At 37.2% G+C, this 16,817-nt stretch overlaps 1 protein-coding gene across 1 annotated transcript in view; it reads left to right on the forward strand.

Annotated features, from left to right (window-relative positions):
- Window positions 1-16,817, forward strand: part of LOC107014286 (callose synthase 10) — a 58,220-nt gene that overhangs the window by 29,837 nt on the left and 11,566 nt on the right. The window contains exons 24-35 of the mRNA XM_015214136.2: window positions 4,597-4,694; window positions 4,806-4,887; window positions 4,968-5,128; window positions 5,245-5,365; window positions 9,951-10,048; window positions 10,140-10,230; window positions 10,371-10,531; window positions 10,622-10,731; window positions 13,866-13,997; window positions 14,100-14,168; window positions 14,252-14,426; window positions 14,907-15,024. Coding sequence (XP_015069622.1) covers window positions 4,597-4,694; window positions 4,806-4,887; window positions 4,968-5,128; window positions 5,245-5,365; window positions 9,951-10,048; window positions 10,140-10,230; window positions 10,371-10,531; window positions 10,622-10,731; window positions 13,866-13,997; window positions 14,100-14,168; window positions 14,252-14,426; window positions 14,907-15,024 — 1,416 coding nt within the window. The remainder of the gene's footprint in view (window positions 1-4,596; window positions 4,695-4,805; window positions 4,888-4,967; window positions 5,129-5,244; window positions 5,366-9,950; window positions 10,049-10,139; window positions 10,231-10,370; window positions 10,532-10,621; window positions 10,732-13,865; window positions 13,998-14,099; window positions 14,169-14,251; window positions 14,427-14,906; window positions 15,025-16,817) is intronic.

Genomic DNA, 16,817 nt, shown 5'->3' on the forward strand with positions numbered 1-16,817 from the left:
CCACCTCTTTTTTAAGGTGAGTGACTCTAACTTCATGGAATGTAGGAGGCTTCATTCCGGGGCCATGTTGTCCAACCGCCTCAATAAATTTATCGAATGATTTGTGATTGACGCAATTAAAAGGGAGCCCGGCATCATACATCCAAATTGCAAAAGCACTTACCGCACGCTCTCTTAGAATTTTCTTTGTTTCTTCGATTCCTCCTCCTTTTTCTAAGCCTCCTTTTTGTGTTGATTTTTGTGAAAAATAGAGGTTCAAAGGTCCTTTCGTCACACTCCGTGCGGTGGATGAACCTCCACTAGAAGATATCTTTTGAGTTTTGGAGGGAGGCCTCATTTCCGCATAATCATCCATTTCATCAAGATCATCAATATCAACAAATTCCTCCGGCTGCCTCACTTGAAATTTGGGATTATTAGCTATTTTGTTTTGCATATAAGCCCTTACTTCTTCTCTAATTTCCGACGGACAAGCGACACATTGTTTAACATTTTTGAAACCACCCACTAAATGTTGTTTGTGTCGAGTTATTCCACCATTGAAAGTACTCCCACAAAAGTTACAATTGACCGAATCTTTCGTCGCTCCTTGAGTGCCATAATTCCATCCAATGTCCCTCTTTTTGCTAGCATCCGCCATTGATTATTAAATTCAATTAATTCGCTGTTTAGAAATATTGGAATGAATAATTAAGAAAAGAGAGATTTTTTTTTAATTAACTGCCAATAATTAAAAAAAAAATGTTTACACTTTACACAAAGCAGTAAGCACTTAGTGCCTGGCTGCCTGCTTACCCTTAGTCCCTTACTGCCTTACAAGTTACAAAAAAAACAGTAACTGAAAAAAAAAAAATGAAGAAGAAGAACAGAAAAAAATTGTTGAAGAAGAAAAGATAAAACAATACCTGAAAACAGAGAGTCGCGAGGGTCGGAGGGAACTTGTGAGCCGGCGGCCGGCGAGGGAGAAGGAGAACTTGAGAGAAGGAGAAGCTGACAGGCGACAACGATGGAGAGCGAGGGAGAAGAGACAGCGATGGAGAGCGAGGGAGAAGAGACGCGATGGAGGAGAAGAGAAGAGAGTCAATCGATCGATCGAGAGAGAGTCGCGCGATGGATTTCAGAAAAATTTCAAAGTAAAAAAAAAAACCCTAATTTTGACTAATATTATTAAGTCAAAATTTTTTAATTAAAAAGGCGGCGCCTTTTCTCTCGCCATTTCAGCGCCACACCTCGCCACACCTCGCCTTTTTACCATCGCCTCGCCTCGGCAGAGAATGGCGAGAACCCCTCGCCTCGCCTCGCCTCTCGCCAAAGGCGAGGAGGCGCTCGCCTTTTGTAACACTGGGCATTGCATTGCAGAATCGTTCGACAACTAGCCGACTGCTCCTTTCTATCGCCCACTTGATTTTCTTCTTCAAGGCTTGCCATGCTGGAACATTAGGCGAGATTATGGCCATTCGGCGACTCCCCCAATGGTTTAGGTGTCCTCAGGCCTTCTTCACTTCGTTCTTTCACTTGCCATGTTCCTTTTTGTTCATTAGTGTCCATATTGTGTTCCTCAATCCAAATTCTTGAAAATCAAGGATTTATATCAGTTATTGACACAAAATATGCATTTGAGGACACTAAATCTATTAAAATAAAGCCCTAAATGAGTCCAAATTGTGGACTCATCAATCTTCCGATATTAATAAATAACCTTCAACATTTCTATCCAAAAAAGTGACCTTAAATATTTGGTAGAAGCAAGATAGAAAGTGGCCATACCACTTTAAAACACATAGGATTTCAACATCCATGTCTCCTCTTTGTTACTTCGGGAGCGTCTTTGAACTTGGCCGCCTTTTGTTATTGTAGCTTCACTAGACAAGAAAATCGCGTCCTAAGGGTGATCAAAATTATCTTTTTGTGAGCTAGTTTCTTGATCAAATTGTTTTCATTTTGTTCTCCTGTACTTTTAGGGTTGTTTTATATGTATTGTAAGGATGAGAGTTGGTGAGTTATTTTTATATAGGTCATGTTTGGTATGTCCTTGGATTGGGTAAGTTAGCCGGAGTACCTCACAAGCTTATTATGGATGAGGAGGTAAGTTCTATATGGGGTAAAAAATGACTAAATGGTCTTCTAATATAAGAGAATTTTCAGGCTTTTGGGTATTATCGATGGGGTTATGTAAGATTGAGCAATTAACTAAGGTTAAATTTGAAAGTAGAAATTAATCTGGATGTTTATCCCGTATGTACTGTTTCATATCAAATATGAGATAAGACAAGGCCTTGGGACCCGATGAATTCACTTTATTTTTTTTCAGCAGTGTTGGAGGATAATGAAAGGAGTGTTGATGGAAACCATTGTGGAATCCCAAGAATCGCGGAGTTTGAGAGTAAATTTATGCATCATTTATTACTGTTGTTACACTGAAGTAGGAAGGAGTGACAAACATTAAGGACTTTATACCTATTAGTTTGATGTGACTTATCTATAGGATAATTTCTAAGGTGCTTTCCAATAGACTACAGAAGATTAATGAAGGTGCTGTTGAAGACGGTGACAATTTCTCAAAATGCGTCAGTGGAAGTTAGCAGAAGGAAGGCAGATTCTAGGTGCAGTTGTTGAGGCTTATGAATTGGTGGATTCTATAAAGAAGAAAGGCGAGTCGGTGATATCATGTAAGCTAGATCTTGAGAAAGGTTAGGACCATGCAAATGGGCGTTTTCTGGATTTCATTATGCTGAAGGTGGGTTTTGGGGTCAAGTGGAGAACATGGATCAACAGTTGCATTTCTACCGCTTGATTCTCTATTATAGTGAATGGGAGTTTGTTTTTGATTTTTTTTTATCTCAAGGGGTTGATATAAGGAGCTCCACTAGTTGAAAATTTTCTTTGAGATTTTGAGTAAACTCAATTGAAATATCATTGGCTTCTTCAACACCATCTCATCCATTTGATCATCTTCATCAACACCATTAACCATAGGTGCTACATGGCTCATTTGACAAAAGATACATTGGACATTTGAGTTACTTCCCGTTGAAGTTCCATACGCCCAAACTGGTTCTCTTTATGGCTGGATGTCATTGAAGTAGAATTTACTACAAAGTACAATCACACACACAAGAATGTACAGATCAATGAAAAGGGCAGTCAACAGAGATGAAAAAATATAGCAGAACAGAGAAAAATTGCAGGAGAGAGTCAACATACTGAAATGAACAGGGAAAGAAATTAGAGAACAGAGAAAAAAATTGCAGAACAGAAAAAAAAAGTGAGCAGAGTATAGAAATAAATGCAGCAAGTTGAACTGAAGAAAATATAAAAGAAGACGACAAAAAAGAGTAACCCAGCCTACACAGTGCAGTCATGTAGCAACAGTGAAAAGAAGAAGAGAAGATGAAGAGAAACAAAATATATAAAAGAGGAGAAGAGAAGAGAAGAAGAGGAACAGAAGAAGCGAAGAGAAAACTTACCTTCGCAGCAGCCGAAGAGAAGGCACCATACTTGCAGCAGTCAAACTCTCAGCAATTTTTTAGGAAGAGAAGTCGCGTAATTGTTTTTAAAAAACTTATAAATCAAACTCTTTTGCAGAAGTCGACCTTGCTTAAGGGGGACACAAGAGGAAGAACGTTCTTGGATTTGAGATTTTGGAGGGTTTTCCAGGAATAATTGTGTGTTCTCTATCAAGTCCGTTTATGAGATGCTTTTGGACTTCGGTGAGGGCTGGAGAGACTTTTCCTGGAAAGTTGATTTGGATTTTTAAGATTCCAAGGAAGGTTGCGTTTTCACATGGTTGTTAGAGGGACGATTTTGACTATGTAAAACCTAGGAAAAGGAAAGTTGTTTGCCTCAGCTGTTATTACTTATGCAAGGAGGCGGTAGATCATTTTCTTCTACATTGCAGCTTGGCCACGAGCAAAACAATAGGTTATGTTTAGCTAGTTTTGGTATGTCTTGGACAATGCTGAGATATGTGGAAAACCTATTGTTTTGCTGGTGAACTGGAAGAACCAGGAGAAAATACATGGTATGGAATGTTGTGCCTATGACATTGATGTTGATCGTTTGGAGAGAGAGAGAAACAAGAGGGATTTTGTAGTGGTAGAGTTGAGTTTTTTGGCAGTTGAAGAGTAGTGTCCGATATTTTATTTATATTTGATGTCTATGTAGTTTCGGGTTGTAATAGTGGATTGGGTCTCGTTTGTATAGAACCATTTCTTTTTTAAGGTTCTTTACTTTTTTGTGTATTTCTTGTATACGACCGTATGGCCTTGTGATTAATGAAATATTCACCTGTTAAAAGAAATAGAAAGATGCTTAAAAATGTACCTTAAGTCTCTCTATCAAGACCCCATTTCAACGTCCATTCAAACCTAAAATGTGTGCTTGAATGTGCATTCTGATCTGTGTGTATTATCAATATACTTGTTCTATTGTGTTTGGCTTGCCTTTCGGTGCTTTTCCTTGATATGGATGTGATATGATGAAGGAATTATTACTATTTCTTAGGCCAACACTCTTGAGGTAGTGTTTTGTGTATGTCTATAGTTAATATGTTCTTCCATTATGACGTCTATAGTAAAAGTTTCTTCGATTTGGCAGACTTCTCCAGAGAACAACAAAGCATATGCAGCTCTCTTTTCACCATTTTGGAATGAGATTATTAAAAGTTTGCGTGAAGAGGATTACGTCAGTAACAGGTAATTTTCTGACACTTGTGAACCAATTTAGCAGTTGTCCCTTCCTCTATTCAATTCTTTTGCTTTTCATTCACAAATATTTTCTTTATGGTTCCAATGTCATTTCCCTAGGGAGATGGATTTGCTTTCAATGCCTAGCAACACAGGAAGTCTACGACTTGTACAATGGCCTCTGTTTCTTCTCTGCAGTAAGGTGCTCACAGCAAAAAAATTTCCTATAATTTTTATGTCGGAGAGCATCCACACTGTTTGTAAATGGAACAAATTTTACAGATATTGCTGGCTATTGATTTGGCTTTGGATTGCAAAGATACACAAGGAGATTTGTGGACCAGAATATGCAAGGATGAGTACATGGCCTATGCTGTTCAGGAGTGCTATTACAGTATCGAGAAAATCTTATACTCTCTAAATGATGGAGAGGGAAGACTTTGGTGTGGCTTCTTATACCTGGCAAACAAGAATTTACCTAGTTTTTCTTGTTGCATATAGTTTGTTTGATGTGTTCTTGCTCTACAGTGGTGCTTATTCATGTTCTCCTTGATAATAGGGTTGAAAGAATATATCGAGAAATCAACAATAGCATAATGGAGGGTTCACTTGTCATGACCTTGTCTCTGAAGAAACTTCCAGTAGTGTTATCAAGATTTACAGCTTTGACTGGACTTTTGGTAACATTCTACCTTATTCTATTGGTCGCTATTGAGATTGTTAAGTAGTCCACTTGGTAACTGACCTCACTTACCTGTGTATATCATATCTGTTTACCTTTTTCTTTTTGATCAAGTAAACGTATTTTCATTCATAAACATGGTCAAAAGTCAAGTCGTATGCAAGGGGTATCCGGAAAAGGTAGAGAATCTGCAAAAAATAAAAAAGAGATGATTCTCTACAAACTCCTCCCAATCTTTTATACAATTGGGAACTCCAAGGGTTCACCAAAAGAAAATAAGTGATCAGAGGCTACAACTTAATTGAGAAAAACTCGACTCTTCTCCCTCAAAATCTCTCCTATTTCTCTCTCCACTCCGCCCACATTAATGCGAGTGGAACCAAACAACCTAAACATATCCCATTTCTCCATCGGAATTCTTTCATTGTTCTTGGCATTGCCCATGAGGTACCAAACAACCTAAACATATCCCACTAAATCATAGTAAGACCATATTGAAGAAGAACTTGATCCATGTCCTCGCCTACCTCCTTGTACATATAACACCTGCTGATGCAAGCAACCTTCCGCTTTCTAAGGTGTTCCGCCGTCAAGATCAACCTTTTAGCAGCTAGCCAAGTTAAAATCATGCTACAATCATCGTATCTTGCGGTCATCATTACTTGATCATTTATGCAAGCAACCTTCCACTTTCTAAGATTTTCCGCCGTCAAGATCAACCTTTTAGCAGCTAGCCAAGTAAAAAACATGGTGCAATAATTGAATCTTGTGTTCATCTCAGTGGATAGACAATTTGGATCTTCTTGTTGTAGGGATATAGATCACCTAATATTTTCTAGTTCATTCTTTTCTTTAGAAAGTTACAGCAGACTTCTGTTCAGTGTTTGGAATTAGCCAATGCTGGTTTAAGTAACTTCATGCGGGTTTTCCTTATAGTGGTTTTGTCATACCAAATATGTTGCAAGTTGCAACTAAAAATGTTAGTGCCTGTGGCTTGGCTCGGGAGTTCTAATGAGCTGAGACTTCGGTAGCTTGGCTTGGCTCGGGAGTTCTAATGAGCTAAGACTTGGCATAGTTAAAGCTTTTCCAGATTAAACAAATACTTTCATAGCTTCAGCTCAACTCAAGTCAATGTGACTAGCAAGAGGCTTGAACTTTTTCTCAAAGTCGGTTATAATTGCACACATAAAATTGACAATGACATAAAATTGACAATGCTACCTTTGTGGCTCTAAATCCTAAGAAGGTGGGGGCAAATGATCTATAAGAGACTTCAGACCAATCAGTCTCATTACTGGGGTTTATAAAATAATTGCCTAAGTGTTGACAGAAAGGTTGAAGAAGGTGATAGACAAGCTAGTCAACAAAAATCAAATGCCTTTCATTTAAGGGAGACAAATAATGGATGTTGCTTTAATTGATAGTGAAGGTATTGATACTATGATTAGAGCAGATGTGCCAGGGGTAATGTGCTAACTGGATATTGAAAAGGCCTATGACTATCTTAATTGGGACTTCCTGTTCAACACTCTTAGGCAAATGGGTTTTGGCCCTACAAGGCTCAAATGGATTGAGTTTTTTATTAAAACCACCAGGTTCTCCATTTTGGTTAAATGGAGAACCTGTAGGTTTTTTTCCTGCTGAAAAAGGTCTTAGAGAAGGAGACCCTTTGTCCCCTTTCCTGTTTATCATTGCCATGGAAGGGTTGGACAGTTTGATGAGGAGAGCTTCTCTAAACAACTGGATTAGGGGTATCAGAATAAAAAACAGGGTTAATGAGGTGATGGATATGACTCATTTACTGTATGCGGATGACAAAATAATTTTTTATGAAGTAGAGCAGGAACAACTCTGTCACATCAGAATTATTCTGGTAATTTTTGAGGCATGCTCTGGATTTAAGGTGTTGGAGGAAAAGTAGCATTTTTCCTATTAAAGAGGTCCAACAAATTCAAGCTTTGGCTAATATATTGAAGTGCAAGATAGAGAGTTTGCCTACCGTTTATCTTGATATGCCATTGGGTGCTAAACATAAAGCAGTTAGCATTTGGGATGATGTACTTGGAAAATCAGAGAGGAGACTGGCAGTTTGGAAATCCCAATATATATCCTTGGGGGAAGAGTCACTTTGATTAATTCTATTTTAGACTCTTTTTGCAGCATATGTGATGTCACTTTTTCCTGTAGTCAAAGCTATAGACTCATTGAGGAGAAACTTACTTTGGCAAGGTAACAAGATTGAGAAGAGCTACAACTTAGTTAAATGGATGGCGGTTCAACAGAGCAAAGGATATGGGGGTTTGGGAGTAAGAAACCTAAAGGTACTCAACAACAACAACTTACTCACAGAATGGTTGTGGAGATACAATTTGGAAGATCAAGCTCGATGGAAGGAACTCATTCAACACAAGTATGGTCAGGAAGATCAATGGTGTCCAGAGGAAGTGACAAAAACATATGGTGTGGGAGTATGGAGGACTATAAGAAACCTATGGCTGGCTTTCTGAGACAATGTAAGGATAAAGATTGGTCGAGCAAATAAGGCTCTGTTCTGGAAGGAAGACTGGACTGGTCAAGGGTCCTTGGAAAATTTACTCCTTGGGTTGTTATCCATTTGCCTGAATTCTGACAGCAAAATACAGGAGGTTTGGTCCCCACAAGGATGGAATTTGCTCTTTAGGAGATTTCTTAATGATTAGGAAATGGAGTGGGTAATGGATATGCTAGCTTTGATTGGAGATTTTCCTGGCACAAATCTGGAAACAGATAAATTGTGGAGGCATCATACTGATGGTCAATTCTTTGTGAACAGAATGTATAAAAGGGATCTAGCCACAATTGCGGGGAAGAAATCAGGGCCATGGAGTGCTATATGGAAGAGTGTAGCCCCTACTAAGGTGAAGTATTTCACTTGGTTGGTAACTAGGAGAGCTTGCCTGACACATGATAAACTTCAGAAGAGGGGAAACATTATTGCCTCAAGATGTTATCTTTGTATAGAGGCTCTAGAAACCAACAATCATCTGTTTCTCCACTAGAAAGTAACAACACAAGTATGGGCTCTATTTACCAATATAATGAGTCTAAATTGGATTATGCCAGAATATACAACAGACCATCTAAGTTGCTGGGTCAGAAGGGGAGGTAGTATAAGCCAGAGGAGGTGGTGGAGAACCGTACCTGCTTGTATATGGTGGAGCATTTGGAAGGAGAGAAATAAGAGAATTTTTGTAGGGAAAGAATGCACTACAGAGAAGATTAAGTGGAAAGTAATTACGAGTTTAGGTTTTTGGTGTAAAGAAATGAACATAGAAGAAGAAATTCTACTAGTGGATTTCATAGGAGCTTTGTAAGTAGTCCTTTTTTTTTTCTATGTAACTAACACTTTTGGAGGTGGCCAGCATAGCCCTTAATGCTGTGGAATACAATGTTACCAATTTCCAAAAAAAAAAAAAAAACAATGACAATTGTCGCTGAAACTGAATGTGGATCTTTATACTCAATTTCCTAAAAACTTGACCATGTATAAATAGTCACAAGTAAAGGATATTACACAAAATTTATAGATTTTTAAAATGTAATGAGAATTTTATAACAGTAAATGATAAGCAACCAAGACATTCCTGGTTCATAAAGGACGGTGAGGAAAACAAACAATCAAAATTACAACAGTTCATCAAAAGAGGAGCCAAGAAGGGGTTATTTTAAAAATTGAGATACCTATTAAACTCGTTGACTTTTCCAATATATCATTTTGAAGCAACGCTTGTTCATATAATTTTTCTCACCACTGGCAATTCCACAATAGTTGTCAAAAATGTGGTTTCACATGTATCACAGTGAATAATAAACTGATCATGTACTTGCTTTATTGCGAATCGTACTGAATTTAAAGGGGGCTACCAAGGTGGGTAAGAGGGAAGAGGGAGTTATTTCAAGGAGGAGGAATCCAGAATTATTTTAAAAACTGACATACCTATTAAACTCGTTGACTTTTCCGATATATCATTCTGGAGCAATATTTGTTCGTATAATTATTTTCATCACTGGCATTTCTACTACATTAGTCAAAAGCGAATAATAAGTAGTTCATGTTTGTACTCGCTCTCTTGGTAATCTTGCCAAACCAAAAGTCGGCTACCAAATTGTGTCAGTGGGAGAATATTTTAGGCGATGTGGCATTCAATGAAATCCCATGTATGGATCATAAATGAGAGAAGGACAAAATGAATTAAAAACGTTGAAATCAACTAAATCTTATGGCAGCACATCTAGCAGTTTTCCATGTCATAGGCTTCCCTAACAGTTTTTTTGGTGTTTCACTGACTGCATCACACAGGTAATCTATGTTTAACACCTGCTTTGTGTTGTAAATCTGGCTATCTTTTATTTGCTAAGTTTGATTCTTTCCACATTATGTTGTTCGTCTCTTAGATTGTATTTGATAAAGTATGGGTTAGGGTGCTCACTCTTAGGATTTCACATTTTAAGTCTCGGTTACTATTTTAAGTACATGTTGTACTTGAACGATATTATGTCACTCATGTCTGCTGTTGTATTTCCAAATTCTTGTACCATTGCAGATTCGCAATGAAACTCCCGAACTTTCAAAGGGTGCTGCCAAAGCTATGTATGATCTGTATGATGTTGTTACTCATGATCTGCTGTCATCTGATTTAAGGTGAATCCTTTGCATGAATATTTTGCTCAAACTTCAACTGGTTCTCAGTTTGTGATGTTTTGAGTGTTAAATATGTTCTTTATTTGGGCAGGGAGCAGCTCGATACTTGGAATATATTAGCAAGGGCAAGGAATGAGGGACGACTCTTTTCTAGGGTGGAGTGGCCTAGAGATCCTGAAATTGTAGGAGTCGACTACTTTTGGTTGAATTTTTCATTTATGTATCATGCTATTTTACAGTATCTCTCTTACCCCCTTTTCCCCTCTTTGCTAGTCTTCTTTGTTGATATACTAAGCTGTTTAATCTCTTGTGCATCTTACAGAAAGAACAGGTGAAAAGGCTGCATTTACTTCTTACTGTGAAGGATTCGGCTGCTAACATTCCTAAGAATCTCGAAGCAAGAAGAAGATTGGAGTTCTTTACAAATTCTTTGTTTATGGACATGCCACCTGCAAAGCCAGTTAGTGAGATGATGCCTTTCTGGTATTTTGATGCTTTCACCTTTTTTTTGGTTAAATTTTTGACATGAGAACAAAATCCGGATATTTCCTAATATGGTTATGTTGGAAACAGTGTATTCACCCCATACTATAGTGAGACAGTTCTATATAGTTCCTCTGATCTGCGAGAAGAAAATGAAGATGGCATATCTACCCTTTTCTATCTTCAGAAAATATTCCCAGGTATCTTTTTCATTTGGTCAGTTACTATTTATCTCTTGTACATAGCTGTTTAAAGTTTCTTCTTGGTTGATCTGTTACATCTTGGCTTTAACCATCAGTAAGGAAAATGGAAAATTTTCAATTTCATCCTCTTTATGTTCCTATTTTTACATTAGAGAAGTTCAGAAAAGTGATTTTCCTAGTTATCTTCAATTTGTTTAAGCTTTTAATTGACCATGCTTGTTTGAATCAACAATTTAGATGAACTGTGTTGGTGCTTGATATGTCACATGAATCCTTCATCTCATTGATGTACTTGTGTCAGATGGGTGTGGTTATTTTGTCATATTCATTAAATTACACTAAGAGGTCAATGACATTGACACGTACCTCATCTGTGTACTTGTACACACCTGTATCCAGTATGCACCCATTATGAGTCCATGTAATACAGGCTCCATACAAGTGGTCAGGTTAATTTCATGTTTGATTGCTTATTTCTGTAGAACGGAAGAGAAGAATGTAAGATTGAGCTAAATGCCTAATGTATTGGTTATAAGTTTGTTTTCAGCGGAGTTGCACTGCGTAATTTCTAAAATAAGTTTTATTTACAAAAATACCCTCTAAGTGTAGATGATGGGTAAAGTGATGTATAAAAAGGTCTGTGGGGCTATTTTTGTTATTTGAACCTTTTCTTAAAATCCTGGGATAAGTTATCCAATGATTATTATTCCACCTAGAGGCAGGGATAACTTATCCCTAGTCTAATTATTAATCTTGGAATAAGTTATCCCAAACTTTTTGACCAAACAAGGAAGTATGGAGTACTAAAAATCTATCCCAGGATTTTCTCCCTTAAACCATCATACAAAAGGTATCCGAATCACAAAAAATGTTATACTCTATTTTTTCAAATTGGGATCACTTTTAAAGTATTCTCCAGTATTTTTGAAAGCGAAAAGACAAAAAAGCTAGAAGGTCTATGGGGCTCAAGTAATTAGTGACAGGTGAAGCACATATTATTTTGAAGTGAAGCACACTGTTTACCAAATTAAAAAATTATCATACATATATGGATTTAGTACTCGTGAAATCAAATTTCAGTCAAAATTACTAATTCAACATCCAGTATACAATAATGATGATACTGGTCGTTATTAATGTATATTGGACATTCATGGTATTTTCATTTTATATTTAAAGCTATGATACTCGGACTCGGGTGCGGATCTATAGGTCGGATCATTCATGATCCAAATTTGAAATTTCGGGGTACAGATCTAGGTTCAGATACAGGTGCGAGGATTTAACTAAAAAAATCAAATATTTAACTACAGAGTTATATGTCTAAATTATGAAACATTATACAAGGTATTTTGAGGAGAAAATAAAGGAAAAAGATTGATATAGAAATTTCTATATACAAGCTATCACATTTTCTTTAATTTCACCTGTTTTTGACTTTTGTTTTTATTACAGAAATCACTGTCCTGAATTTTCTGTATATTTTGGTCGTAGTATTTGAAATCGGTTAACTAAATTCGATACGGATCACACACCCACACCCATATCGTGTATACACGGTGTGGCACTGAAAGTGAAGAGTTTGAGTTATTAAGCCAAGTTAGTAATGTTTCTTCACTTGGTTAGCTGCTCAAGGGGTGATTTTGGCGTTGGAGAATCTGAGGACACGGAAGATTGTTTGCGTTAGTTGGTGCTTCCTTGGCAAGGAGGCAGGTGAGAGGATGTGCGGCTGATTTTGATGGCGGAGATACCAAGGAAACGAAAGGTTGTCTGCGTTAGTTGGTGCTTTCTCTGAAAGAAGACAATTGAGGACGTGGATCATATTCTGTTACATTGCAACTTAGCTACGAGGTTATGGTGGGAGATTTAGTTGGTTTGGCATTCATGGCCTCATGGGAGATGTCTGGATCCTTGATGCAGTCCATGCTCAGTTGGTAGGTTAGTGATCTGGTTTATAAGCAGAGCATGTCACACATTTTGCGAAATTCCTGTGGATAGGGCTTTAAGGAGAGACAAGATGTTCTTTAGTAAAGCTTTTTTTTTTTTAAAAGTGAAGACTCTTAGGGTGCCTATTAACTGTGTTTTTTGGTATGGCTAGTAGCTAGGAAGCCGAACCGATAACCTGAGGTGGAGGAGGATTACACTTGTTAGTGTATTTATGTGCTAGATGTTCTGGAGAATATGTAAATCACCTCATATTGCATTTTCATGAGCGATGACTTTGTGGTGGAGGTTTTGAGTTGGGTCGAAGTATAGGGGTTGCTTCCAAGTAAGTTAAAGGTAATGTGTTAGAAGTTGGATTATTAGAAAAAGGAAGAGAAGCTCAAGGCCTGGGATGTTGCTCTCTAACCGTTATATCTGATATTTGGAATGGAGGAGTAGAGAGCAATTGAAGGTGTTAAGAACGCCAATGTAATCTTGAGGTGTACTCTCATGTTTTTAGTGCACCCATGAGGTTCTTACTTGTTTAGACGTGGGTGACTGTTGTAGAGAACATATTTTGGTGTAGATTTTCTAGTTTTTAGTATACTACTTGTACACATGTGTTTGTTTTCTCATGTCGTCAACCGAACTGTTTACTTTATAAAAAATAACGAGGTCATTGAAGGATAATACGAAGCACAATTTTTAATTTTCATATCCAATTAACCACAAAGAAGAGTTAAATTGCGGCATTCAGTTTCTTATTTGATTACATAGTAATTGACTTTGACGGTGCAAGGGATGAGTAAAGTGAAAGAGAAGCACCAACTCGAATGTAGTAAAAGAATGAGGTCTGAATACTAGAGAAAAGAAAAGAGTCATTTGTTTGAGAGGAAAAAAGGAAGAAGTGGAAGAAACCATTAGTAGAAGACACCATCGGTCATGTGGCTTTTTCTTGGAAAGTGGAATTGCAGAGCTTTTGAATAGAGGGAAAAAGACTTCATATATTTTCATAATAACATCCTGTTCTTATTTAAATATTTGCTATAATGTTTGTTTACCGTTTAGGGGAGTATTGTAAATTTTTATTTTGTTGCTCACCTAATTGGATAAGATAATGCCTCTATGATCAATTGCCTCCCTATGTATTTGTCTTCCCTTACCGTTGTATTGTCTTAATCTTTGTCACTGTGTATGACCCATATTAGATGAGTGGGAGAATTTCTTGGAGCGGATTGGTCGAGGTGATAGTGGTGATAATGACATTCAGGAAGGCTCCAGTGATGCCTTGGACCTTCGATTTTGGGCATCTTACCGGGGCCAAACTCTAGCTAGGACAGGTTCGATTGTTCTCATGGTAATTATGTTTCTATATTTGGTGGTCTAGTATCTTCTGTTTATTTAACAATGCTTGTTTTATTTTAATGTGGTTTTGTAAATAGTGCGTGGCATGATGTATTACAGAAGGGCATTAATGCTACAAAGTTACTTGGAAAGGAGATCTCTAGGAGGTTGGTAATGTTTAGTATTTATTGTTATATCAAACAGAAATCCTGAAGTTACTGATGTAGTTTTTCCTTTTGTGTTCTGTAAGGAGTGGATGGTCATTCTCACACAAACTCTCTCACAAGTCAAGGGTTCGAATTATCACGAGAAGCACGGGCTCAAGCTGATTTGAAGTTTACTTATGTAATTTCATGCCAAATCTATGGGCAGCAAAAACAGCGAAAGGCTCCTGAGGCTACGGATATTGGTCTTTTATTGCGAAGGTCTGAATTAATATTTTTGTTTCTTTTTATGCACCATTACATTGATGACATTTTTATCGGTCACAGTTTTTTTGTTCTTATATAATATTGCAAAATATTGTCAACTAACTTGACATTGAGGCGTAGTAATTGTTGTAGACTCTAGATTATTTTCTTTTGGCATATTGCTAGGGAATACCTAATACCTTGCTATGATTTCAAGTTTGAGTTTTCTGGTATTTTCCCATGTTTCCTTTTCCTAAATACCAGAAGTCTTTCTTTCCTTGATTTTGCATGTTTATACGCTTAACCATTAATCATGTGCGTGGTAGTTGAGCAAAACTGTTATGATTCTTTTTCCATGTCTCTTTGCCTCTTATGTGCTTTGTTGCGAGGATGTTGTAATTATTAGTTCATTGGATGTTGCAAATCATGATTGTTTTTGTCCACATTTATAATTTTGAGGATACCTTAATTTACGTATCTTATGTTGTATGCAAGGAATGAAGCACTTCGTGTTGCTTTCATACACGTTGAGGAGATCACAGGGGATGATGGGAAAGTTTCAAAGGAATTCTATTCGAAGCTTGTTAAAGCTGATGCACATGGGAAAGATCAGGTATGATCTATTGTTGAATAACTTTATTGAAGTGTGTAACCATTTGCCTTCTCTGATACCATGTTGAAGTGTGTGACCGTTTGCCTTCTCTGATACCATGTTGAAAGTGTGTGACCATCTGCCTTCTCTAATACCATGTTGAAGTGTATGTAATGTGGTCATCTCATCTGAAAGCTTAAGTTGTTAGAGGGAGCATATTATTTTATTGTTTCCTCAACAAGCAACGCCAAGCTTTGTTAATGAATCATGGTATGATATGGTGTCTTTGGTCCTTAACAGGATCCTCAAATGCTTCAAGTACTACTCGTCTACATTTCACTGCTGGCATATCTGCTGTTGTTTGGGCCTTGGTGCTATATATGCCTCTATATTAGCTGGGTTTATAAACAGAGTTGATTTTGTATCGACAGTTGAGTGATCCTATTCAGACAGATTACAAAAAAATTTCGTTCTAGATTTGATTTGACTGAAGAGATGTAGAGGATACAAATGATGCAAATTGATGCTTTCAGGAAAATGAATCTTAGACCTACCTCAACCCATAAAAACTTAACTGATGATTGAGCATTTGCCAAGACCATATTAGGACTCAACAATCCGTACCCTCAACTGATATGAGAAACTCCAACACCCTCCAATGCACTCGAGTGGACATCTGAAGTACAGACAATATTCTATTGGGGCATTAGGTAAACTAAGAATTGAGAAGAATCTGGCTCTAATCTGTTTATACTACAACATATCCAGTGTTGACCCACAATGTGAGGTCTGGCCATGGTAGCGTGTATGCGGACCTTGCTACCTCACAAATGAGGCAAGAAGTTGTTTCCGATAGACCCTTGGCTCAAGAAGACTCTAATATGTTTATACGATAAGAAGAATGGACACTATATCTAACTCTTTGTAAAACTAACTCATGATATGAGAGATTCCCAAGAACATATGATGACACAACTCATTCTCAACTAAAACTATAAGTATATGCAGGATACAAGTTGAAGCAGGCAAAGTGATGTGGAGAGTAATTTGAAACAGAAGAGATAATTTGTGAAGAGCTACAACAGTTGAGGCATCTTGTATGTGCAGTGAATTATGATACAAGTACTTCATGTAGAGCACAGATGACTAACCAGTTGGAAAGTATTTTATGCTGAAAATTCATCAATTGTTAGGAACTTAGAATTGGAGTGGAATGACATATATTTTGTGCTGAGAGTTGGAAATAATTAATTTTTGGGTATTACACAGTTAGGGTGTATTATTCATTCATCCTGCAAACGCTTTTAGTGATTTTGACAAGTATTGAAGAGGTTATAGAGAAGTAGAACACGGATGTACCAATTTTATTTATTTGAGTGCATGTCTCTATAAAAACTCTCCTATTTGGTAATCAATTCTTTATTATCTTACCAATGAGTTTTTTACAAGGTTTTATCTTACCTCTGAATTTCTTTTTAATACATATGAGCTGTGAACTAAAACTATGGAGGTTCATGCCTTGGGCCTTAGGGGTAGCAGATGGGTGGATTGGATCGGATTTGATGGATCAAGTATGGATTGAGTTAAAATGGATTGGATCACAATTCATCCATATAAAATATGGGTAAATATGGATTTGGTCAAATATGATTGGATAAAATAGTTGTAACCCACTTTAATCTCCTAAAGCCAAAAAAATTATTAAATCAAAGTTAAATTGTTAATACCTCAACCCCTACCACCCCAACCCTATATTGTTATTATTATTAACCTTGCACCTCTCCCCACCCAACCTACCCCCACGTCATCCTACC

This window comes from Solanum pennellii, chromosome 3 (assembly GCF_001406875.1).
Source record: "Solanum pennellii chromosome 3, SPENNV200".
In the NCBI taxonomy this organism is placed as follows: domain Eukaryota; kingdom Viridiplantae; phylum Streptophyta; class Magnoliopsida; order Solanales; family Solanaceae; genus Solanum; species Solanum pennellii.